The following is a 24,395-nucleotide window of genomic DNA, read 5'->3' as shown; positions in this document are numbered from 1 at the left end:
GCAGGGCCACCAGCCTGGTTTGGTCAGACCCTGCTAGGAGGGAGCAGGGTGGCTGGCTTGTGTGCTGCGCTGTGCACGAGTGTGATCCCCTGTCTGCTTCCCTGGGACCAGCTGCAGCCTGTGCTGCTGGGCATGTGTCTGAGTCAGGAGCGCAGGCAGCCAGCTGGGAGCCAGGTGTGAATGGGGAGGGATGGCTCCCGGCTGAACTGAGTGGTGGCAGCTGGGTGCTGTGAAGGAGAGCAGAGGTGAGCTGCTGGGGCAGGGGGGGGTGTTGGCAGGGGAGGAGGGGCTTGGTCCCTGCGGGAGCAGAGCTGGCCGTGTAGGACCCCAGGAACAGAACGGAGAGGGGGCAGTGATACAAACCCTGTACCCCCAAGTCCATGGTCGTGAGCATGGATGGTGCTGTGATTTTCAGCCTCTGGGCTCTTTCTGAAAGTGTGCGTCTCCCCCAGGGGAGGTGGCTAAGCCCTGTCCCGGGGAAGAAGCCTGGAAGAGACTTGGTTGTCCTTCCCCTTCCCTGTCTCGGCTCCGCCTGTGTGTCTGGGCGTCCAGCTCTGTGACAGGGGTGGTCTGCCTTACATTTCCATCTCCAGCATGGCGAAGCCCAGAACTGGGTCAGAAAGCGGTGGCTGCAGTCTGCTACATCCTGCAGGGCATCCTGAACCATGTGTGTAGGCTTGCCAAGTGTGGGCACCCATACCGACTGTAACTTCAGGCCTGTGGCTGCTTGAAAATGGCAGCTTGGCAGGGCTGTCGGCGGTCTGTAGCCATCAGGAGCCATGGCTCTGGTGAAAAAGCTGCAAGACAAGCTGGCTGTGGCCTCCCTCTTGTCGTCTGCCAGCAGGCTGGCTGCCAGCACACACCAGCCGTGCCATCTCCCCAGCCTGCTCTCTGGGAATGCAGTGTATTCCTATCCCTCAAAGTCCCTGTGAGCTAGAAAAAAAGAACAGTCTGCACTGTTCACCTTCCCTGCCATCAGAAATGAAGCAGCTTTGGCAGAACGTGCGTGTTTTGCAAAATGCTGGAGCACCCCAAGGGCTTTGCGTGCAAAACGCGAGCGAATCAAATCAAGCTGCTTTTTGCAGAGAGCGTGGGTCCCCTTCTGCTGGATCACCAGGGTCTCTGCAGCTCCCCTTGCACAGGGCTGCATCAGCTCTTTCCTGCTGCCTGCCAGGGTTTTTGTCTGGGTGTTTAAAGGCCCTGGCAAAGGGAGTTTGCCTCCCGTGGGGTGGGAGCGGGTTGTGCAAGGGGGACCCACGCTCCCCCTCCAGTGATAGGCACTGCAGGGAGGCTGAAGAGCCCGTCTGAGCTGGGGCCCTCTGGGTGCTGTGCTTCTCTAGCCTGGGTGGCTGAAAGTAGCTCCTGCAGACCATCTTGGCGTGCTCTTGCCGAGCGATGACCTCTTCAGTGCTGTAATTTGGGATTTCCACAGCGACAAGCTGTGCTGCTGTGTGTGCGCTGGTGTAGTTGCCCTCCAGTTGATGGGCGTGGGTATGTCCAGCCCAGGGTCTGGCAACAGCAGATAGAGATTTGCCTCCATTACATGTGAGAGTTGGGATGTGGGAAGAGGAGCAAAGGAGAAAAAGGCTTTGAAGTCAAGGTGTATGCATTAAAAAAACAAACAAACAAAAAGCCCCCCAAAACTGAGCATGTTTCTCTCTGTCCAGCATGCTTGAACTCCCCTGTCCCAGGCTTCTCTTGTACTGTGAACTCTGTTTTACTTCAGGTTGAACCTGTCTAAGATAAAAAATAAACTGGCTAAACTTTGTGCAGAAATCTCTAAGATCCCGATGGGTCTTAACCTATATGAGAAAACAGAGTGAAGTAGCCCTATTGCAATGTCCATGGGGTAAAATGGGGGTGAGCAAGCTGGCCTGTGATCAGAGGCTGGCGAAGGCAGGCGCTGGCTGGGAAGAATGGTGGGTCCTGCCTTCCCTGCTTCCCTGCCCTGCGTTTGCCCCTGCCAAGTAATGACTGGCTCATCTCGGTGGCAGTGTAGGGAGCACAGGCTAAAAGTGAAGTGGCCCACGGGTAGCATGTAACTCTGAGATCAAAGTCCGGAGGGAGGAGGGTGAGCCCTGGCTGTGCTCGTGCTGAAGGCACCGGAGGGTGATGTGCTGCACATCGGGGTGCCTTTTTATTGCATGCCTTTGTGTTTTGTTGCTCAGTCCTTGGAAAAGACTGTGCTGAGGATCAGACGCGGCCCCGTGTCCCTTTCCTGTACCAGGCTGAGCCTTGCCCGAAGGGCTGCAGTTACCCAGGATTGCAATGCTCGTGTTCCCAGGTGCAGTGCGATAATGGCTGTGGGCCTTCTGAGGTCCAGTTATTTGGGCAGAAGCCTTTTTGAGAAGGAAGTATGGGGAAGATTAATATACAACACAAATTCTTTTTGGATGATTATTTCACACTCTGCGATCCCATGGCATATGCCCAAGGCTCAGGCTTTGAGGTGTCCTGCTTGGCTTCTTGATGAAATACCAGCGATGCTTCCTATGAAGTGGGAATAAGTCTCCAGCTGTCTGATTTGGAAGGGCTCTCGTTTGCCATCTTATGCAGCTTCATGTTTCCACTGTGGTCTCACCAGCCACAGAAGCAGTCCTGTCCTCCTAGCTGGAGGAGCCTCTGCGTCCTTGAAAGGAACGTGAGGGATTCAAACAACACTCGGCAAGCACTGACCTCCCTCGAGCCCTGTGTCAGGCCCTGCACAAGGGCAGGGCAGAGGCGCCCAGGTGAAGTGCGTCTGTCTGAAGGGACCACCGGTGTGCCTGGTGCCCGAGCTCCTCAGCGAGGGCGTAAGGGCACCTGTGGGCTCTGTCAAGAGCTGAGAGCTGTGTGTGATGCTGTGCTTAGCAGGGTTTGCTGGCTGCGGTGCTTCCCCGAGCAGGACAGGTCAGTTGTGCTGGTTTGTGCCCGGGTGTGAGCCTGCGCCGAGAGCCCTGCCGCAGGCAGGCTGCGAGGGGCGCGGTGGCAGCGCAGCGGGTGAGCTGCTTGAGCTGGGGTCCAAGTTATCCCAAAGTGAGCAGGCCAGAAGAGCAGCTGGTCCCTTCTGAGGGCAGTGCTGGCACCTCTGTGGGTTGTGTGGCTTGATTTTTAGGCTCTGTTGTCATAGTGGGTGTTTCCAGGTGGCGTGTGGCTCTTTGAGTCTGGAGTGCTGGCTTGCTTTCTTAGCCCCGGGGGAAACCCTGTGGGTCCTGCCATGAATTTCTCTAAGGGCTGCCGTGTTTTGGGGTGAGACGGGCAGGGCTGTGGCTGTGCTGAAGCTGGGAGGGTGTGCTGGAGGCAGTGTGGCTGCATGCTTGCTGTGGGCGTTGCACGCGTTCCCTGAGCTGCTGTTGGTGCTTGGAGAGCAGGCTGTGCTAGCCAGGCACCTGCAGCGCCTGTGCCCAGCAAGTGCAGGGCAGCGCGGCTGGTTCCAGGTGCCCTGGGGCAGGGGTGAGTGGGAGCTCCCTGCTGAAGCCGTGAGCTTGTGTGGTAGCTGGGCACAGCCGGGCTCCTGTTTGTGGGTCCCCCTGGGCTGGCAGAGGCTGGGTGGGAGCCGGCTGGGTGCTGAGCATCCCTGCAGCCCTCTGCTGTGCCTCTCCGCGTCCCGGCGGTTGCCACGGCGGCATCGGCCGCTGTCCCGGCGGTTGCCACGGCGGCATCGGCCGCTGTCCCGGCGGTTGCCACGGCGGCATCGGCCGCTGTCCCGGCGGTTGCCACGGCGGCATCGGCCACTGTCCCTGCATTAGCCACTGTCCCCGTTGAAGTGGCAGCCGGGACAAGGGGCTGGCTGTCAGCACCGACCGGCAGTGCGCGGAGCGTGCGGAGTGCGCGGGTGTCCCTGCGGCCCCGCCGGGTGTCCCTGCGGCCCCGCCGGTGAGGTGGCGGGTGGCTTTCGGTGCCGGGGCCACCTGCGGGTGGGAGGGCTTGGGAGCGGGGCTGGGGGCAGCTCGGAGCGGGGGACGCAGAGGCAGGGCTGTGCCTGGGCCGGGGTGACACGGCTCCTGCCAAACGCCTCCCGGCAGGAGGTTGTGCCCGTCTTCCGGCGGGGTCTGTGTCCCTGCAAGGAAGCTGCTTGTGGGGGGAGGGTGTGGGGGATGTGGCTGCCTGTGTGTGTGTGTGTGTGGGGGCTCCTGAGGCACCTGGAGGCTGCAGACATCCCTTGCCAGGCACCGGCAGTTGGAGCCCCTTCTCCTCCCCTCCCGAGCCGGACGGGGAGCGAGCTTTGCTCCCCCAAAGAAAACTTGGTTCTTCCTTGCTTCCCGTTCCCACGGGGTGTCGATGTGCCTGCATCCGGACTGGGTTAACCGTGGAGGGGATGGAAGCTGCCTGCTTAGCTGCTGCTGCTCTCGCCCTCCTCATCTTGCTTTCTCCCTGCGTTGCCCCGTCTGTAAATGAGGGGTGAGATGAGTTATTCTTGCTCTGTCTACAAAATGCTGTGAAGGCTCACGATGAAAAATCGGACAGATGGCCCAGGTAGAAGTGACTGCAAAGCTCACTGCTTTCCTTGCATTTTAAATCCATAGGTGACTTTCTGAGAAAAAGCAATTTGTGTATACATCTAGAGAAAATGCAGAGGCTAGAGTGCTCCAGGAGGGAGCAGATGATTCTTAACAGGCTGTCCAGCCTCACCCCTTCACTGAAGGATGAGCAGTAACTTGGTGGTGAAGCCAAAGCTTCCTCTGTAACACCTTGGGGTTGCAGCCAGTGCTGTAGTATTACAGCAGCAAGCCAGGAAATGCAGAATATTTACTCTTCTGGCAGCCAGTAATGTGTGTGTGTGTGCTGGAGAAGCAGGCAGAAGGCTGGAGCCAGCCCAGGCCGGCTTGGGGGGTTGTGTTTCTGCTTTTGGTTGTTTCCCTGCCTCCACTCTGGTGTCTTCAAACTGGGTTAACGTTTATGCTCTGCCAGAGGTAGAAGCTCCTGTGTGACAACTGGGCATGAATATACGTAACTTTTCACTGAGGAAGTTTTGAAGACTGAGATTCTAACACTTTGGGTTGGATTAAGGCTCGTAGGAGCATTTTGGACAAGTCGGCTGATGCCCGAGCTCTGAGGGCCCTGGCAGGTGAAGGCAGCTGGTGGGTACGTGAACACCGTGCAGCCTGTGCTGTGCGCTGCGAGTCGATGGTGCAGAAACTAAGAGATGGTGCAGAAACAAGGGGAGTGAGTGGTGTTTAGGGCTGCTGGCAGTGTCCCTTGTTCCATCTTGGTGTGCACTTAAAGGGTGGATTAACAAATTCTTGCAGATCAGCAGAATGGAGGTTACTGGTCTTATGCTTTTTCACGCTGCCCAGGGAAGAGTCCCTGTTCCTGGAAGTATTGAAAAGGCACATAGACGTGGTGCTTAGGGACATGGTTTAGTGGTGGACTTGGCAATGTTAGGTTTATGGTTGGGCTCAATCCGAAGGGTCTTTTCCAACCTAAATGATTCTATGAAATGCGGTCCGGGTGCCAGAGAAAGAGTAAATAAAGAGGGAGTTGCAAAAAGTTGCAAAGCTAGGGTAGCCGAGATCAAATGCTGGGTGAGGCAGCCTGGAAAGGGACAATAGTACTGTAAATACTTCAGGCAGGAACCAGAGTTACTGTAAATGATAGTACGTGAGGCTAGGGATCTCCAGCAGACCCTTGGAAGTGAGCTTGGTTGCTCTCACTGTCAGCTGGCAGCTGAAGTTTATTGAAAGAAATGACAGGAAGGTATAACATGAGGCTCCTATTAATTATCTCGGCTATGGCAGAGCTTTTGTAATAAATTGCAGGATGGCAGAATCAAAGTGATAAATCAGAGGTGGACTGGAATATAAAGGTGACAGGTGAGGCTTCCTGCATAGCAAGGCTTGATTTAGAAAGCACTCAACCACTTAGCAGCGGGCTGGAGGGGCAAAAGAGTAGTCTTGGAAAATCTGCTTCTCCTTTCCTGGCTTCCTTGAGATGCTGTTGATATGGTAATTATAGGTAAGCAGGTGATTTCTCAGCAGGAAATGTGATGATGCTACTGAAGCCTGACCAGGGCAAGATGGTTTAACTGAACAAAATTGTTCAATAGCATCCTGATTCTCACTTTTAACAGATCTCCTTGTCTTGCTCTTCCAGCAAAGTGTAATAGAAAAGCAAATTAAGCAGTTGCTCCAGAGAGAGATGGTTTATCTTTGCGGAAGCAAGAAGAGGATTTATTGTGTATGCCAAAGCAAGACTGAGCCACCAGTCTGTGCTCCTACCAGAAAAGCTGGGCGTAGTGTGTTGTAGCGCAGTGTGCTACACGTACAGAAGATCTCATAACAACTTTTACTGTGCAACTATAAGTTTCATTAAAAATATTTCTTATCCTTCTATTTTTCAATTTTATAAAATGATTTTATAAAATCAATTAATCAATCAAATAAAGTCAATGAATCTTAACTTATTAACAAATCGATAACAAGAGGACTTGACAAAGCAGCCGCAGGTGCTTAGCAAGGGAAACCGCTAGCTGCAAAGTGCCTTCATGGAGCTGCATGGCAGAAGCCACATGGAACCTGTGCAAAGCCTGCAAGCACCTCAGCATCCAATGCTGGCATCTCAGCCTGCTCTCAAACCCAACCACCCTGCTCCCACACTCAGCTGCGTCCCTGCCATTGAACTCCTCTGGTTTTCCAGCCCAAACCTTTCCGCCCTCCCAGGGAGATGGAGAGGGCCAAATCCATTCCTCAGCCCTGCTCGTCAGCCCAGACAAGATTTTTATCGATTTGTTAATAAGTTAAGATTGATTGATTTTATTTGATTGATTAATTGATTTTATAAAATCATTTCATAAAATTAAAATATAGAAGGATAAGAAAAAAAAATCTTATAAGAAACTTATAGCTGCACAGTAAAAGTTGTTATGAGATCTTCTATACGTCCTGTAGCAAGGCTAGAAGAAGGGGCTGGAACCATTGTTAAAACTTAGGTAATAACTCTAGGGTTGAAAGGTTCCTTTGTATTTAACCAGTCTTCTGTACGCAGAGGTGTATTGAAATGTCAGAATATGAGATGAATGGGAACTGGGGAGAGTCGACTGGAACAGCTTGTAGGTGCCTGCCAAGAAACCGTGAACTTTAGTAAAAGGTAATTCCGGCAGGGGGAGATCGCGACCACCGACTCATATAGCACCTACCCAAATCGTACCCCAGACCCATTTCTAGACCTTTCTAAGCTTTACTGCGCAGAATCGGATATAGGAGGAGAGTATGTTAATGATTTACGGGAAATGTTATGATTATGCGTGAATATTTAATGAATATGTATGAATAAGTTCTATATATGGAATCTGATTTTGGGACCTGGTGTGCGTTGATCGTGAGAGGACTCGCTCACGCACCCGGCCGTTAATAAAGAAGTGTCTGCTTATCTACATCACATTGGTGTCGATAAGTTCTTCATTCCGGGATTTCGGTAACACTCTGAGTGTGAAGCCTGGCTCCAGCTGTGCTGCTTGCCTGCAGCAGGCAGGAGTCACTTCTGTGCCGAGCCGGGGAGGCTCTGGCATTGCTTCTGAGGTGGGGGAGCGGTGGGCAGGAGCACGTGGTGGCAGCCCTGTGAGTGCATCTGAGGCCAAGCGTGAGAGCCCTGATGGGTCTCACCTTGACGTCTGTCTTGGAGTTCTGCCTTCTGAGGCAGGAAGCATCACCCAGCGTCCGGTTCCCTTTCTTTAGAGCGCGTCTGTCTTGGAGCCTGGAGCGCACCGGGGTGTCATATCTGAGCTCTGCAGTTCCTGCTCAGGTTTGTGTCTGGACAACATGTGGGACACGTGTTGCAGTGAGCTGCCACAAGCTAGCTGGCTGGAGAGCCAGCTTTTATCTTCCCTGACCGGACTGTAAAGCTCCAGATAATGTATGCTGGTTTTCCAGCGGAGGGTTCCTGGTTCCCTGCCGAGCAGATGTGCTGATTTGGTTTGCTTGTGGCCGTGAGTCTCATGGGAAGCGTTTGTTTATGCCGTATGCTGCGCTGAAAATGCGTGAAGCTCCCTGGCAGCCGAGATGGCCTTGTAAGTTGGATGTCCTCGGCTGGCGTGTGTGTAGATGTGTGCACGGTTAATTGGAACAAGCTCATAGGTGGCTACTCACCAGGTGCAACAACAGAGGACACCCCAAAGGCATTGTTGGAGCTGTGGCAAGACGGTGATTTGCCTGTTCTCTTTTGTGTTGATATGCTTGGGGTCCTCCCCAGGCAAGCAAAGTAGGAATTAAGTTCTTGCTTTGTAAGTCAGCGTGGAGGTTTTTCTGTACTCCTCAAAGAAATGAGTAGCTTGTCTGCAGTGTCTGGATGAATTTACCTGAAGCTGGGATCTGTGAGTTTTTGCTTAATTTCGGGATGTCAGAAAGTGTTAGGGTAGAGCTGGGTCTTTCAAGTCCCATAAAATAAGAAGTGGGCAAATCCATCCGTCCCTTGGTCCAGTTAGCCAGGAAGGGAGGGGAAATGATTTCTAGTCCAAAGTAGTGCTTAGTAAGTGCTGTACAGACCTCTCTTTGATTTTTGTCGGTGCTCGAGACCCGCTTTCTGGGGGTGTTTTCTCCTCTTTCCCTTTCTTGCACCCGCACTTTTTGAGATGCAGATGGAGAGGTCGTCAGCAGGCTGGTGGTAGAAAAAGAACGGCCCATGGACCTGTTGACCCATGCAGCCTGCAGGATGAGGATGCTGGAGAAGAGCTGCCATGAGGATAGCCTATAAGTGGCCCTGCTTTCACATACGTTGCGTTTATATTTGAGCTAATTGCTCATGCAGCTTGAATGGTTTCATGCTTTTCTTTCTGCTGTTACAGCTTCGAAAGCCTGTAGGGAGCCTTGAGTTTGGGTGTTAATAAGTGAAAAAAGGGGCCCTCGTTCTCCGTGGAGAAAGGTTCTTGGTCACTGTGGCAATTTCATGCCTGGAAGGAGTCCTATTTGCTGGATCATTTTTGCAACTTAACCAAATTAGCTTTGAGAAACCATAGTTGATAATCAGAGTACTGAGCTCTGTGCTCCATTAGTTAAAACCATCACCAACCTCCTTGCACAAAGGGTGGGCATTTGGTTTGCAAAGTAGGAGAGCGGTCTGATTTTGATGCTCGGGGCAGCAGCGATCCCCGGCTTTAAGGTTGTTCCTAATAATCTGAGCGCTTAGTAGGGTCAGGCGCAGAGTCGCATCGGGTCAGCTGCTTTTGCAAAATGAAGCAGTGAAGTGACATTTCCCTTTTGTTCCCACCGAAAAACTTTTGAAGAGTAATAAAGGACAGTTTGGGTATTAATCGAGATTTGGATAAAAATTCCAGTAAATAGTTCCAAAATAGATGGAAGTTGGGGGGAGAAGGTGAGAAATGCCAGCAGGCTCTGATGTGTGCGTGTGGCTTGTGAAAGGCTGTTTTGGCTCAGGGAATGTTTGTTGTGGGGTTTTACTTCTATCAATCTTCACTCTTCTGCTTCAACATGGTCTAATGATGAGACAGGGTGGGGAGGCCGCCTGCTGTCCAGTTATGAAGGATGCCACAGCCTGGAGACACAGCTGTCTCCTTTGGGTCTGCCATGAAGGGGATTCTGGATTTTCAAAGTCCCGTTGCTGTTCCTTGCAGGTCAACTGAGGCATGGCCACTGGAAAGCCCTGCTCGTTCACAGGGTCCTCCAGGATGGCTGGTGGATTCCCGAGGCAAGTGGTAGTGCCTCGTAATCTGAAGCTAGCCAGAGGGACAGAGAAGCCTGCAACTGTAAGTACCTGCTGCGGCCAGGTAGGAGCTGTGTAAGGCTGGGAACTGCCCCCGCGTCCTTCCTCTACCTGCCCCTCCTGTTGTCTGGCCGCACTGTGAAGCTGGACACCACCTCCCCGTCTCTCTGCTGCCATGCTTCTGTCGGAGGTGGCGATCATGGTGCAGTAGGGGATGGACTGTGTGCTGCTTCAGGGCAAGCCCAGAGTCTGTCTGGATGTGCCACCGGAGCCAATTTAAATGGACGTACCGGGCATTGCACCGGAATAGCTGAAGCGTGAGCGTGTGCTTCGTTCTGTCCCCTTTGTGTGGGCAGCAATGTTTTGTCACGTCGGGATGCTTGCCAGCGCTGCTCTGACCATACCTGCCCTCCAGGCAGCTGGGCATGTGGTGGGCTGCTCAAACTCTGCCCAAAGGCTTTGAGAGGCATGGCTGGTCCCAGATGGAACAGGTTCCAGACCAGTTGTTCTGTCCCGTATCCCGTGTGGAGCACAGACCCAGCGCTGCAGGCAGCAGCGGAGTCAGGGCAATTCCTCCTCCCCATCCTCAGACGTCCTTTGCTGACCAGAGCTCACCTGGCTGAAGGCGACCTGGCGCTGAGGCTCTGTCGAGGAGGTCTCTCTGCATACTTCTGTGGAGGGGTCTCGGAGGCCAGAACAGAGAAAACAAGTGCTAATTCAAAAGAGATAACTAAAACTTGGAGCCATTCCTCTCCACCTCGGTCTTGGCACAACACTGCTTCTCTGCTTTCCTCTGACTCACCCAGCAGTGACGTCTCCACGCGTGTGGTGGTTGTAAGCGTTGTGCAAGGATGGAGTTAGGGGGTTGCTGGTAACTCCTCCCGACCTTCTTCAAAGGTCACTGGCTCAATCCAGCAAATCTGAAGAGGAAACAAATGCCTGAAGAGCCAAATCCCCCAACATGTCACATCAAATGACAAAGGAGAAGCTAATGGGACAGAGCCACTTGGTTGGAGCATGTGTATTCCGCTCTCTATCATTAATTTACTGATGTTAAATATTTCAGCGGGTAATTATGGGACTTCCAGGACTATCCTAGTGGCTGTGATCACAAATTATTCATCAGTGGCTCTTGAACAAGAAAAGCCTTTCTGAACGAAGGCAGTTCTGTAGCTCTTGCTGGTGTTTTGCATTTCAGCTGACTCCCTCTGCCTTCCTGAAGGAGATGACTCTTAGCACCAAGCAGAGGCTGGCCAGCACTCGGGACATGCGGCGGCCCCAGGTTACCCAGCTTCTCGACGTGAGCGAAGCCTCCCGTCAAAAGGTAGCCTTTTCTTGCCCTTTTCTTGCTGTTTGACGTGACATTTGAAGTGGGCCTATGCTTGTGACAGGCTTGCCTCCAGCTTATCTAAATACTTTGGTGACTAAGTCCTGTTGTCGTTTCAAACTGCTGCTGGTGGTGGTGGAGTTCCTTCTGCTGGGGGAAAGGTGAAACGTTTTCCCCCAGTGAGCTGTTGAAGTCCTGGCCTGCACTAAGCCCATATAAAGCACCTCTGCTGAAGTTGGTGGCTTTTGCTGGAGACGAGCTTCTGTGGCTAAAGCATGATACCGGAGGAAGGCTGGGGCGGGACACAAGGATGCAAGCTTGCAATTTCCCACCCTCCTGCTGAAATAGGCAGCCCTTGGTTTGGTGCAGTCTCTGTCAAACGCTTGGGGTCATCGGATGCCCTCAGTGGTGGCTGCGTTGGCCTTTGGGGGCTGAGGGCCTACGGTAGCTACTCAAGGTGTAGCTCAAGCAATTGCATGAATGCTTTGGGTTGGAACGACGAGTGGGACCCTTACGGGGTGTTAGATTTTGCAGGCTGCCAGGTACACAGGGGAATGGCGCTGGGCAGAGGGGAGCGGGTGTGCTTTATCTGGATCAGTGTTTGCTTACACGTATGTTGAAAGCTGCTCTTCTTACACATCTGCTTAGTATAACGCACGTTCCAAAGGGGTAGATGACTGAGGTAGGCTGTTGAGTGGAAAAGTGCCAGCAAGAGACCTGTAACAAATTGGTTGGGGATTGCCCTAGACAGCGTGTGAGGTTGGGAACGCCTCGGACGAGCACGCACAGAACTGGCCGGGTGCTGTGGCTCCTGGCTTCAGCACGACCCTGACTGCTGTGCAGAAGCAGGAGATGTGCCTGTGTCTTGTGAGTGCGAAGAGTTCAGCTGGAAGGGGGGAGACAAAGCAGGGAGGGATTTTCTCCAAGTAATGCCTCTGCGCTGTAAGCGTTTGCTGTTTCTGTGTGTCGTCAGGCACGCTTCGGTGGTGGTACTAACTGACATGGCAGTAATGGACTGCAATGAAGCATCCGTTGAGAGCTCATGGGAAAAGGAGATGCCAAGTCCAGCCTTACTCAAGTTGCGCAGTAGTGCTGGGGAAGGAGCTGAACCTTATCACCTCATCTGTTGCTTTCTTAACGGCGGTGTTCCTTTTTGGCCTGTCTTCTCTTCCTCATGGTTTCTAGGCTGTGTATCAAAAAAGAGATTTGAGGATGGGTTGGACTTGGTCACTGTCTCAGGGTAAAGATAATCCCCAGGCTGTTTCCCATGGAGTCTCCTGTAAATTCTTGGCTTTCACTTGCTGCACGAGTGCTTACGGCTCTCGCAGTGAGTGCTCTGGAGCTGTGTGACTGTTAGCCCAGCGCTCTGCCGGAGGTAAGCGCTGCCTTGCCTTTTGGAGCAGGAAACCTGGAGAAACGGCCAGCAAAAGAGCTGCTCGCTTGAGCCTGCTCGGTGTGGCCCAGAAACTTTTGATCTGCTCAGAGCACAGGTGGGTGAGCTGCCGTTCCCCTGGCGTGAGCTGGGCAGGCGTACTCACCGGGAGACTGTACTTCACTGGGGACCGATGTAGTATTCTCTGATTGATGAATCTTTCTCCCAGCGGCTGAAACTCTGTTTTGCATCTGCAGTTCTCGGCACCGTCCCCGAAACAGCACTCGTTCCAGCCTTTCCCGTCAGAGGTGGTATTCCAGAGCTACGTCCCCTACGAGGTCTATGAAGTGCCACTGATTCTGAGGAACGAGGACAAGGTAGGTGCTGGGATGTGGAAGTTTAACCCTGTGCTGGAACTGGAGAGCAGTGTTGTCCGCGCGGTGCACAGCACAGCCAGTCACCTGCTGCAGCACAGCGCATCCGGAGTAAAAGGTCTCGCCACCTTTATTTTGCGAGATGGTGGAAATCTTGCCATGCTGAGGTTTCTTGCCCTGGTTTTGGCTGTGTGTTGGTAGTACCTCGCTGAAAGGAGCTTTTCTAGTCAGCACCTTTCCCCGTGGAAGCCCTGCACGGCTGGGAATGTTGGGGGCTGTACAGTTCTTCCCTGCCCTCGTGCTTTCCCTCGAGTGTGCACCGCGTCCTGGTGGCTCCGTGGTTAATCTCGGTTTCCACAGGGCACCTCTGCCTCTGGGTGAGCTGCACAGAGAGCTGAACGGGCTGTCAGAGCTCGGGGTGGGGTCTTCTCCACTTTATGCTGGAGTAAGTTATAATTAGTGGTAACAGCGCCTCAGGAAAGGTGTTTTGAAACAGCAGTGGAAGCAGGCTGATTTAGCATCAGCAGCGGGAGGCCTTTAGGTGCCCCTTCAGGCTCCTGCTAAGCTTAATTGGGTTCTGCTCAGGTTTTTCTGAGGCAACGTGATGCTCTGTTTTCCCTTTGGAGAGCCACAAGCACGTTCAGAGTCAAGTGCCCTCGGAGGTCTCCACCTTTGCTTGAAAAACCTGATCATTTTGAGATTTCCCAAGAAAGTTGCAAATGGAAAAGTTGGAAAATGTCAGCAGTTTTGTTCCACTGTAAAGAGGGAAATTGAGACCTTTTGAATTTCAGTTGGGGAAATATTTGCTGGAATGAGGCATGTGCCAAGAGCAAGCTGGTGGGCAAAGGCAGAGGGAGGAAAGGAGCTGAGCTCGGTGTTCTCTCCCTGCACACTTTCCTACACGCAAGGGTTTCTCTTGATCTGTAGCAGTAGGTGCACTGGCAGCAGAGAAAGGTCAGGAAGAGAGGTGTAATTAAGGGTACTCTTCTGTAATGAAGAATAAGAGGTATGCGTGAGGGGAGGGTGGGATGGGAAGATGGAAGTGTGCGCAAGAGCCGGTGAATTCCCCCCAGATTTCCAGATTTACCTGCTGGGGGGGACAAACAGGTGGACAACAAAAAAAAGCTGCCAAGGTGTATTGCGGGTGGAAGGACAGCGGGAGAAGTCCAAGAATCTCCTGAGAGAACAGGTTTTGACAGGGATGTGGGTGAAAAGGGAAGACCCTTTGGCTAGGAAGGATGCGTGTGTGGTCCCTCAGTTATTCCTGGAGAGTACTGCACCATTCCTGGTCTGGCATTTAACTTGGGAACGTGGATAAGATGTGGCATGGGTGCCTGCACCCAGGGAATGCCACTGGTGTGGTCTACACTGGGTTTTGGGCACCCCTTGCTGTAGGTATCTTCTTCCCCAATTAAAATGTGCCTCAGTTTCTCTCTTCCTACTCTCTGCTTCATTCCCACTGAGTCTTTTGGCTTCAGCTGCTCCATTATCCATGCAGCACTTCAAAATGGTTATCTTTGCCAAGTACCAGCCAACAGGCAAACAGTTGATTTGCTCTGTTCATGCTTCCTCGGGTGGAAAAGAACATCTGCGTAACATTTCTGCCCTTCCCAGTAAGGAATAATAAACTTGTCCAGCTGCGCCTTGGGATTTACGTGCCCTGTAAAGGCGGAGGCAATGTGTGAATGTGGGTTTTTTTCCAAACCGAACTAGTTTTGAAGCCGGTAAGACCTCAACCATTGGAGAGCGTGGGTGTAAAAGTAAGATCAGCTCTAAGGAAAATCCTTGGTATGTTCTAAATACAGAAAGGTAGAGATGATAATCCTGAGAGAGTGTTCTATTCTAATTTTGTTGGCTTTTGGCGATGTCCTGGAGAAGAGCAGAGCAGTGTTGTGCTCTGTCTCAGAGTTTTCGCGTTGGTTTCCCAGATTCTTCTGAATCTTATACTGCACGGCAGCCTGAAGTTGTTTGCCCCCTAAAAATCCAGCTGACAGCAAAATATATTCCAAGTAGAGGCTCTGTAATCATGCAACTACAGAAGTGCTTCGCTATATACTTACTGCTCTTACCTGTGTTGTACAATTGCTTTTCTGTCTTCAGGCTGTTCCTCAGCACCTCAGGTGTTCCGGGTGGCTTTTGCTGAAGGTCTGAGCCACACGTGCTCCTCTCCTAAGGGACTTGGTGACCAAACTGCTTGTGTGCACTGTGAAACTGGCTCCTGGAACCCGCTGCCCCAGGACCCTGCTGGGTTCCAAGGGCGTTTGGAGAGTTCAGGACTGCCTTGGCCACGGGTTACCAGGCTCGGGTGGGTGGTGCAGAACGAGCCTCCATTTTTTCCAAGCCTCCTGTGGGTTTGTTGTTTGTCAGTGAAGCTGCCCGTCAGTCCAAATCACCTGCTTTAGACGTTGAGATTTGGTGCTCAGGCGTCGCTCTCAATGTGCTTGAGAAATGCCTGTGTGCTGTCTGTGTGCTGGTGGTGTCCCAGAGGGCAGAACCGTGCAGCAGGGTGCCTGCAGGGACTGCTGGGGGTGGGCAGGGGTCCCCAGGGATCTGGCTTGCCTGCGCTGGCAGCTGCCTGGCTACGGTCACAGGCAGCAGGAGCCTCCGGAGAGCAGAGGTTGGCTTTTAAAACCGAGACTCCAGCGCCAGTCAGTGCCGGTCATGTATCTCGAGGCAGAAGATGCCTTTGGAGCCCATAGTTGATAGGCACAGCCTGGGGGGTCGCCTGGCTTTCCATCACTTTGTCAAGTTGCTGGCTCTCATCCTCTGCATCAGCCTTTCCTTGTAGCGTATTGTGCTTCTCCCTTGCTTCTTTACAGCTCCCTGTGAATTTTCCTAGCCATCCTCAGTTTGTGGGGTTGTCTCTTTGTCTTCCCATGGTCCTCCTTTTGCTCTTCAGGCCTGCTTTTATTCCCAGTGAGGCCACAGTATGTGTGGTCTCCTCCTCTTGCCGGTCTGCCCGCATGACTGTAGCACCGCAGCTTGAGTGCCCCGCTCAAACGCAGCACGTTAAAGTGCATTTCTTCCTTCCCCCAGGATTAACACGTACTGTTTGGCCTTCAGATAACACAGTCCCCTTCTAGGGGCATGACTGCCTGGATGTGTACGGGCAGAAGCCGGCAGGTTCTTTGGGCTTGTTGAGTACACGGGTGGCTTGATTCAGATATTCTATCTCGGTGCTGCTGGTGTCTTCCCTGCTTGGCCCTTCCTTCATTGCCCTGCTGCCTCTGGCCGTGAGCTGTTTTGCCCAGGCAGAAGGGATTAATGTTGACTCTTGTGTATTATGTGCACGTACCTCCAGAGCTAAAAGTGCTTTGGAAAGGTGGTTAAGGAAGGCTGTCGGCAGGTCTCTTCTCCTGTTTCCACGAGCTGCAAAATCATACTTTCTTACCTTTTCTGCAGGTTCCTCAGCTGCTGAAGGTCACCTTGGAGAGGTCACCTTATTTCAAGTTGATCAGCCACCATGCCGTGTGCCGCAAAGTACCGCCTGGCATGCTTGCGACTTTCCACATCGTTTTCACCCCCAGTGAGAACAAGGTGAGACTGGAGGTCCCAAGAGACAGGTGCCTTCAGCGGGAGGCGAAGCTGCGGGGCTGGGTTCAGAACGGGGCGTCTGCTGTGGGTTTTGCGGCACTGCTAATATCTGTCCGTTGCTGTATGGTTATGGGTTTGCTCTGATAATTATAAATAACAAAAGCCTATTTAAAATTGACCTGTTGTTTGGAGGACGCGAAGTTGAGCCTGATCAGAGTGAGGACCACCACCTTTGAAAACTGGAGTCACTGGAATGTGTATCACGTTGGACACAGCAGTGAGACAGCGGAACGTTCTGTCTGAAGCCGGCACTTTCCTTGCGCACTGGTTATAACCCGTGCCGTGCTGCAAGGTTTGCTCTAGGCTGTGGTCAGGCAGCCTGGCTGGCAGCACCATGCGATGCCACCGCAGCAGGGACTGACGGGCTGTGCGTTCCCTCCCTGTGCTTTCCTGGGCATTTGCAGGGGAAGGTGCACGTGTGACAGTAGGAAAATGGCCAGGAGGAGTGTTGATGTTTAGCCATCCCACCTCTCTACTCAGTGTTAGGGGCTTAATTATGATGGAAAAGACTAGAGGAGTGAATAGATGCAGAGAGCTTTCCTCTTTCCCATCTGGCAACCAGTTCCCTTCCTCACCCTGGGCTGGAGCGAAGGTGATGCTTTTTCATAGCCTCTGTGTCCCAGCCTTGCCGCTGTGCTGCCCCTGAGGATACTTGCCTGCCTGTGCTCCAGCTGTGATTCTAGGGGAGAAGATGCGCTGTGCTCGTGGCGGGGAGCCAGCCTGGCACAGCCGCACTGAGCTCTAGATGTCTTTAATCAGCAGGGGGTCGGTGTGCTGCAGATGACAGAGACATCTGGAGCACACCCAGGCATTGAAGGGGCAGGTAGAATCTGCAGGCAGACACTTACCCCGGAGCCTTTGGGCAGTCACGCTGGTGTGGCTGTGCCTGCGTGCATGTGGCTGTGGCTGCTGTGTCAGCTGGCACCTATTCCCTGCCCCGTGTGCCATGCTTTTGCTTGCAGGTTGGAGCATCGGTGCTGTGGCTCTGGCAAGCCTTGCACTGTGCCGTGATGTGAAGGGGTGACAGTGTCGTCTGGAGGCTTGTTAATGCAGAAGGGTTTAGCACATGGCATGGAAGGGAGGAAGCATCGCAGGGGAATACAGACAGGCTGATTCTTTGCACCAGCACTCTGCTGCCTCTTGGCAGGGTTCTTTGTGTGACTTTGTGGGTGATGCAAGGTGAGGGGGTCGCTCTGAGCCAGCTGGCGTTTCCGCACCAGGCCAGAGGCGCAGGATCCCTTTGGGCACAGCTGTTCTCTCATCTTGCGTTCGCTGCTTAGATTCAGTTTAATGCCCTGTCCTATCCTCAAACAGCGTGGCTGTAGCAAACTAGAGAGGAAATGCCCTGCGGTCCCTGGCTCCCTGAGCTTGTGAAATGATCTGTTGCTTTGGGGAGGGACTGAGAAATGGTTTTACGTCATTCGTATGGAAGGTAAAAATGATGTTGGCCTAGGGCAGTTCTCCATACTGCCCAAGTGACATAAGAGCTTAATCTCACCGAGGTAGGCTTTGCAGAGGACGCTGCTTCCTTTAAAATGCGATTTATTAGTATGAATTAGCATTCATTTTGGGTGTGGAAGTAAATTGGTTCCCATGAAGGGCAAATTGCTGCTCTTCAACTAGAGAGAAGCAGCAGAGCAACAGATGAACATCACCCCAAATAGAAGTAGGGTGAGAGAACCCCCAGGAGCACTCATGTCCAGTACTTTGTCCCTTGTCTTGCCCTTGAACTGGTGAGTGTGTGGCATTAGGGAGCTGTGCCAGCAAGGTCCTCTGCACAGCTTCAGCGACACCACGGCGGTTTCTGCCGAACTGGGTTTTGTGCTCCTTGCAGGGCATTGGGAGAGGGATGCGTGCTGCTCAGTGAGGAGCACATGGGGATTGTACAGCAGAACCAGAATTTTGTACAAACGGAATGTTTTGGCTCATACGTGATGGAGTGTGAATCAGCGAAGTGCCAGAGTGCTGTAGCTGAGCTAGAAATGCATCCACAGCGTGGTCAGGAGGCGCAGAGCACCTTGCAAAGCCCTTGGCCAAGAGGCAGGCTTTGGGAAATGGTTCTGTAAAGCCACCTGCGCTGGGCTTGCAGTTGCTTGCCTGCAGAGTATCTGTGTTAGTTGTGGAAGGCTCAGGAGTGCTGCCTTTGAACAACCCCTACATCCCTGATGCTGCACGATCCACAGGGACTGTGGGTAACCCAGTGAACTGGGATGCGGGTCTTCCTGATTGGGAGTTGGTTTGTATAATTCTCTTGCTTTGAATCTGTTCTTCCCTGGGGTAAGTCTGACTTCAGTGAAGTCACTCCTGATTGAAAGGAGTAAAATTGTGGCTAAGCCCTAAGTAATAGGGCCATGTGAGTTGTTAGTGGCTGAAATGCCACGTAGCCCTTTCTTGGAAAATGAGCAGTTTCCTACTGTCTCGCAGTCATTTGGGAATGTGCCACGTCCTCGGACTGTCAGAAAATAAATAAACAGCTGACGTGTCTGTTGGTTTATTGGCACTTGTGTTATAAATGAACTGCTAATTTTTCTGCTGGGCAGCGTTTCCACTTAGTTACTCTTGCTGCTTCTGATTTGCACGTTTCTGTTTTGTGGCTCCAGTTGTACAGCGTGGGTGTTCTTGTGCCAGCCCACATTCCTGCGTGTCCTTGCATTATGGTCTGACAGTCTCTGCTGAACTGGGAACCATTGTGGCACTGACTGGCAGATTAACAACAGAGAGAAACACTTCCATTTGTGTGTCCTTCAGGCTTATTAATAGTTTATTGTAAAGGAAGAAGGAAGGAAGAAGCATATAAAACCAGCACAGCTTATTCTGTTTTGCCCTCTTGCTCTTTTCACTGTAGCCATACATTATTTTCCGGCAATGCCAGCTCAGTCTGTGAGGTTTGTGAAATTCATTACTGGTGCTCGGTGGAGACTGAATTAATGCACATTGATTAACATGAAATACGACAGGACAGCGAGTTACTGCATTGGTGAAGTGAAGTCCTTTACAATTCAGCGCAGCCCTGTTAGATGCTTTGTAGCGCCCAGAAGCTATTCCAAGTATACTTTCCAGATGGCTCGTGTGGGGAGGAAAGGGGCAGAAGACCAAGGCAAATGGCCCGGTGCCAAACGAACCTGGAGCTAAGCGACTCATTTCAGAGTGCTGCGAACCGGCAGCTGAGGGGGGCAGGCGCAGGGGCACCCCCTTCTCCTGCGACTGGATCTTCATCCTCCGGTCCCTCCTCTCTTGTCATGGCCCTTATTTTCCAGCCTTTGATATCAGGGTTTCAGCGGGAGCTTTCCCTGCTTGGCTTGCCGTGTGACCTCATGCTACAAGGATCTTTTCTGTGCAAGTCGTCTGCTGCAAGGAATTCAGTGCAGGATTTAGGATGGGTTATGCAGGAAATCTGACATCCGAGTGTGGTGTTGTGGGCAGCTAAGGTTGATATCGCTGTGGCAGTATTACCGTTAGCCCCTGAGTTTGCAGAGAGCCTGAAACAACATCAGAGATGAGCAGCTGCTTCAGTTCCAGCGGGTGCCAGTTCAGATGCCAGTGGTGATACCTGGAAGGCCAGAGCTTGTAACTTCCTGCTTGTCACAGGGGTGTGAGAGAAGGGGAACCATCGTACAACTGTCTGTCATCCTTGCAATGGAGAGGGGAGTTGTATGAAGGATGAAGTCATGTTTTCATGAAAATCTGTAGCCTGAAGCTGTGTCTAAACACAACAGACTTTAGAGCATAGATGGGTTGCAGCCCCTCTGTCATCCAGGCATGTCTATTTAGAAACCTGGTCTTAAACAGTCTGCTAAGGGTTTGCAGTTGCGAAGCAGAACGAGATTTTGAACTGGTCTCAACAGTTGCCCAGGCTGTAAGCAAGCGTGTAGCAGAGGTAGTGTCCCGGTAGCACGAGGCAGTGCTGCAGGGGAGACTGCAACCCGTTCCCCCCCCAGGGGGGCAATTCAGCTTTCAAAAGCTTAAGGGACCATGGGTCCACAGCGACACAAGCAGCCAGCTTCTGCCTAGCACCCCTCTGCCTTGGCTTTCCCCCTGTTTGGGCTGACGCTGCATTCAGCCTGGTGCAAGGTCCCACTTTGGTGGGGTGGTAGAGCGTGGCTGAAGGGTCAGCCCGCTCTGAAGTGCTGAGTCAAGCCTTGCACGGGATGCCATGTCCCACGGTGTCCCTGGAGAGGGGGCTTGGAGCATAATGTGCATCTGCAGGAATGGCGAGAGGCAGCTTTCTCTCCCAAGCTCGTGGTTGTCTCTGTGAAACCAAACCCTTGCTGCTTTAGCCTTGCCCTCAGGTCCCTGGAGAAAGAATTCCCTTTCCTTGTTCGTTGCTGTGCAGGTGGTCCCAGTGCCCCTCACCAGCAAGGGAGCTGGGAAGGCTGCCAGTGCTTGCTTTTGGGGGGTATTTATTTCTTGGGCTCTTAATTGCATTGCTGTTGATCCATTTGCTCCTTAGCAATGACAACGACTTGACAATTACTTCCTTTTACTTCCCTCAAATACCTCCAATTGTTGAAGTTCCTTTTTTTTTTTTTATCTCCCTGCTGATCTGTACTTGCATCCTCTCTGTCTACCTGGCATCTGGAAGAGAGAGGTAAGTAAATATGGCATGCCAAGACTGACTAAGGCAGGTAGCTTTCAATTGGACTTGCCTTTGTTACAGTAGTGTGGCCGAAATAACAACAACAGCAAAAGCAAATGGCACTCTCCATTTGCTAATGCAGTTTCTGAGCATCTGAACAGTCTGGGAGGTGAAGTACCCGGGAGATAATGGGTGCTTTAAAGTCATATGGGCTGCCCATAGCTTTTATTTTAGAGGGCTTGGGCTGCAAGATTGAGTACAAATTTGCTAATTCACAAAGACTTGCTGAAGATGAAACCCTTGCCTGCAATATGATGTTAAATCCTGCAGGTTGCTTGCTGCAGTTCCCTTGCTAGTATTTTACCTTCCAAATAGGAGAAGCAAAAGCCCTTGTGCAGTTTGTAGGGTGACTGTTTGAGATGTCTAGAAAAAGAGATCCTTCTTTATTCTTTGTGCCTTGGATGGGGCAGCATCTGTTTTGGCAACCTTAGCGGTGGGCGAGGCGCTGGGTGGTGGGTGAGGCGCTGGGTGTCAGCTGTTGTGTTGGAGCACTGGGTACGTGTCTGTGCCTGGGCTGGCTGCCTTAGGGCCCTTCCAGGAGGGGATGGGAGCAGGAAATCCCAGCCGTGGAGGAATCCGGATCAGTTCTGCTGAAGGGAGTTTGCCGCTGTGTGCGGTTCCTAAATCAAAGCGCTTCCTGCTTCAACAATTACAAGAATATCAAATGAGTTAAAAGCACCGGGGCAAAAATCAGGGCAGCCAGTGACTGATGAGAAGCAGAGCTTTGATCAGCTCATCGATAAGAGCCTGCTGGGGGCAATGGCTCCTGGCCCTGGGGCAACAGTTTCCTCACTGATTTCAATGGGGGCAAGGTGGTACTTGCAGCGCAGCCAGCGGTGCCTGCCATCCATCTGGGGTCTGATCTGCTCATCCCTACAGTAAAATGCTTTTGGTAATTTGATTTGCCTTCCTGCTGCTAAACGCCAGGCAGCCGGGATGGGGGGGGATTGCCTGGCTCTGTTCTGCAGAAGGCAGTGGCTGGGACTGCACAGCCGGCTTTGCTCTGGTGGGGTGTCTGAGTGTCCCCCGTGTGCAGCTCCCGATGCCGCCTGCCTGGGGTGGGTGTGCTAACCAGGCACCCCGTCACTTACTCCTCTAGAACAGGCCTTACAGAGGGGTGTGATTAAGGCATCAGCCAGAGCTGTCTCTGTGTCCCCTGGGGCTGGGGTGAGATGTAAAGGGAAACTGAGATTAGGCAGAGAAGAACTCTCTTGAATTGCAGTGCAGAGCTGGCGTAGGCTGCTGAGGGCAGGGCTGGAGTTGTTAGTGCTTTGAAGTACCTGTGAAACATCTGGAGGGACACTTTGGGTGCAGAGCTGAGCCGGTTCTGGTGTGGGGAGATGGGTCAGATGGCTTTTGAAGGGTGCGTGTCCCCAGCCTTGGCCCTGTAAGGCTGTGGGAGGGGGTGAGAAATACAGCTGTACCCTACACTCGCCTGGCATCGCAGCAATTACCGTGTCCAGCTTGTGAAGCATTTCCCCAGCGACTGACCGTTGCTCACGTATGTGGTGAAGTCCTTTTGAAAACGTACCTGAGCATCCCCTGCCGAGCTTCAACGAGGTCGCCGCGTTGCTGGCATTGGAGTTAGTGCTGTGGCACAGCTGGGTTCTCAGTGGTGCTTCCAATAGTCTGCGGTGGCGATCGAAGCAGGTTCCATTAGTGCTGTGATCCCTTGCGTGAAGCGACTCTGTTTTGGTGCCTCGGAATCAAAGCATCAGGTAATTGTGGTGCTGCCAGCTTGCTGCGAAAGCGGGTGAATCAGTGGGCTTGTTTCTTCTTTGCAAGTTAACAACCCTGTGCAAGTCATGCTACTGGAATGAAAGGTCATGAAGGTAAAAGGTACTATTATTACGTTATTGAATGCTACTGCAACAGTCCTAGAAAACAGCAGTTTTCCTTCTGCCGTGGGAATGGTGCTAAAAGCATTGTGCTGAGATTGTTTCTTTCCCTGCAGGATTATTTCCACGAGCTCATCTGCATCACAGAAAGGGAGAAGTTTGTTGTGCCTATCCGAGCTATAGGTGCCCGAGCTATCCTGGACTTCCCCGACCAGGTGAACTTCTCAGCCTGTCCCGTCAAGTACAGCACCCAGAAAACGCTGCTGGTTCGCAACGTTGGTAACCGGGTGGCCCGCTACTGCATCAGCACGCAGAGGTAGGGAGCTCATCTCTTTTTGTGGAAAACACTGTGGTGTGATAATATAGTTGGGAAACAGCGACAAAAAGGAACCAGAGCATGTGAGCTGCCGTGCTGCTGCCATGGCTGGAGATGGGCAGGGCACGTGGGGTTTGCTGTTGATTACAGTGTTTGAAGCATGGCGCAACCTCTGCTAAAACTCTGCAAGCTGCAGAGTGGAGTTTTATAGTGCAACGGTGTCTTCAGTGCACAGTCGTGCAAGGCTGATTCTGTTAGACTGAAAGAGCAATTGTAAGAAGGCAGCTGGACTGCCCTTGGGCTGTGGAAGATCCTGCGGGGCAGACGACAGCTCTAGGAGCTCAGTTCCTGCAGACCAAGGGCAGTGTTAAGAAATGGGCAAGCTCTGAGCTGGTGGAAGAGACATTTAAGAATTTATCAGCAGTTTGTCTCGAGTAGCAAGTGCAATCAGAGATGATAGATCAAAGCAATTGGTATTGAGACCCTGACAAAAACCCTGTGGGGTCCAGAACCTGGTTTTCCAGTAGGTTTGATCTAGTCCCTGGGATCCAATATTCTTCATTGGAATGAGCTCTTAAGTGGAGATGAGCTGGCAGTGGCTTCAAAGCTGCACTACAGCCCCAAAGAGGAATGCCTTACAGCGGGGGCACAGGCCAAAGATGCAGCAAATACCTGGTGCGTGGGTTGGGAGCCTCTTGTAGAGCTTTGTCTCTCTCAGATCTCCTGGAAAGTGCTCTAGCACTTTGTAGTAGCTACCGGCAAGCTCCTTGATCTTCAGTGCCTTCTGAAATGGGTATGTGGCCCTGTTGGCCAAATATACACGTTCCTTGGGAGGCCACAAGCACGTGGTATTTGGGCAGTCTCCTGGTCAGGTGCCCTGACATGTGCGGCGTTGTGGACAGCCTGTACTGTTCCTGTTTGGTCTCAGAAGACAGTCACTGGTTTTACCAGTTTTGCTGAACTGGAGAGGGTAGTGCCTTTTTGACACTGCACCTGCAAGGGAAACCAGTCTCAGCTGGCTGGTAGTTAGCTCCGAGTTGCTTGGTCCCAGAGGTCTTGGTGCAGGAGCTGAGGTCCAGAACGCAGCAAAGACCGTCTGCCTTAGTGCACCTGAGTTGCTTCAGTTTCTTCCCCAGGAAAACAGGGGTCAAGAGAAGGCTCTTTGCTCTCTTCTCCTGGGAAGCGTGAGGGTCCAAGAGGCTCCTACCAAAGCCTGGCAAGGTGTTGAAACAGGCTTCCAGGATGCTATTCAAGCAGGCTGCTGCTTGTCACTGTGGAAATACGTAGGCAGGACCTTGTAAATCC

The 24,395-nt window shown here is 52.4% G+C and overlaps 1 protein-coding gene across 1 annotated transcript in view; it reads left to right on the top strand.

Moving 5' to 3' along the window:
- Positions 1-24,395, top strand: part of LOC121080174 (hydrocephalus-inducing protein homolog) — a gene marked incomplete at its 3' end in the record, with an annotated part of 86,018 nt that overhangs the window by 1,908 nt on the left and 59,715 nt on the right. Inside the window, exons 3-7 of the mRNA XM_040578045.1 lie at positions 9,545-9,676; positions 10,832-10,957; positions 12,590-12,709; positions 16,109-16,243; positions 22,891-23,090. Coding sequence (XP_040433979.1) covers positions 9,557-9,676; positions 10,832-10,957; positions 12,590-12,709; positions 16,109-16,243; positions 22,891-23,090 — 701 coding nt within the window. The remainder of the gene's footprint in view (positions 1-9,544; positions 9,677-10,831; positions 10,958-12,589; positions 12,710-16,108; positions 16,244-22,890; positions 23,091-24,395) is intronic.

Source organism: Falco naumanni, chromosome 21, assembly GCF_017639655.2.
Source record: "Falco naumanni isolate bFalNau1 chromosome 21, bFalNau1.pat, whole genome shotgun sequence".
Taxonomy (NCBI): Eukaryota; Metazoa; Chordata; class Aves; order Falconiformes; family Falconidae; genus Falco; species Falco naumanni.
This window is presented reverse-complemented; position numbering and strand designations above follow the sequence as displayed.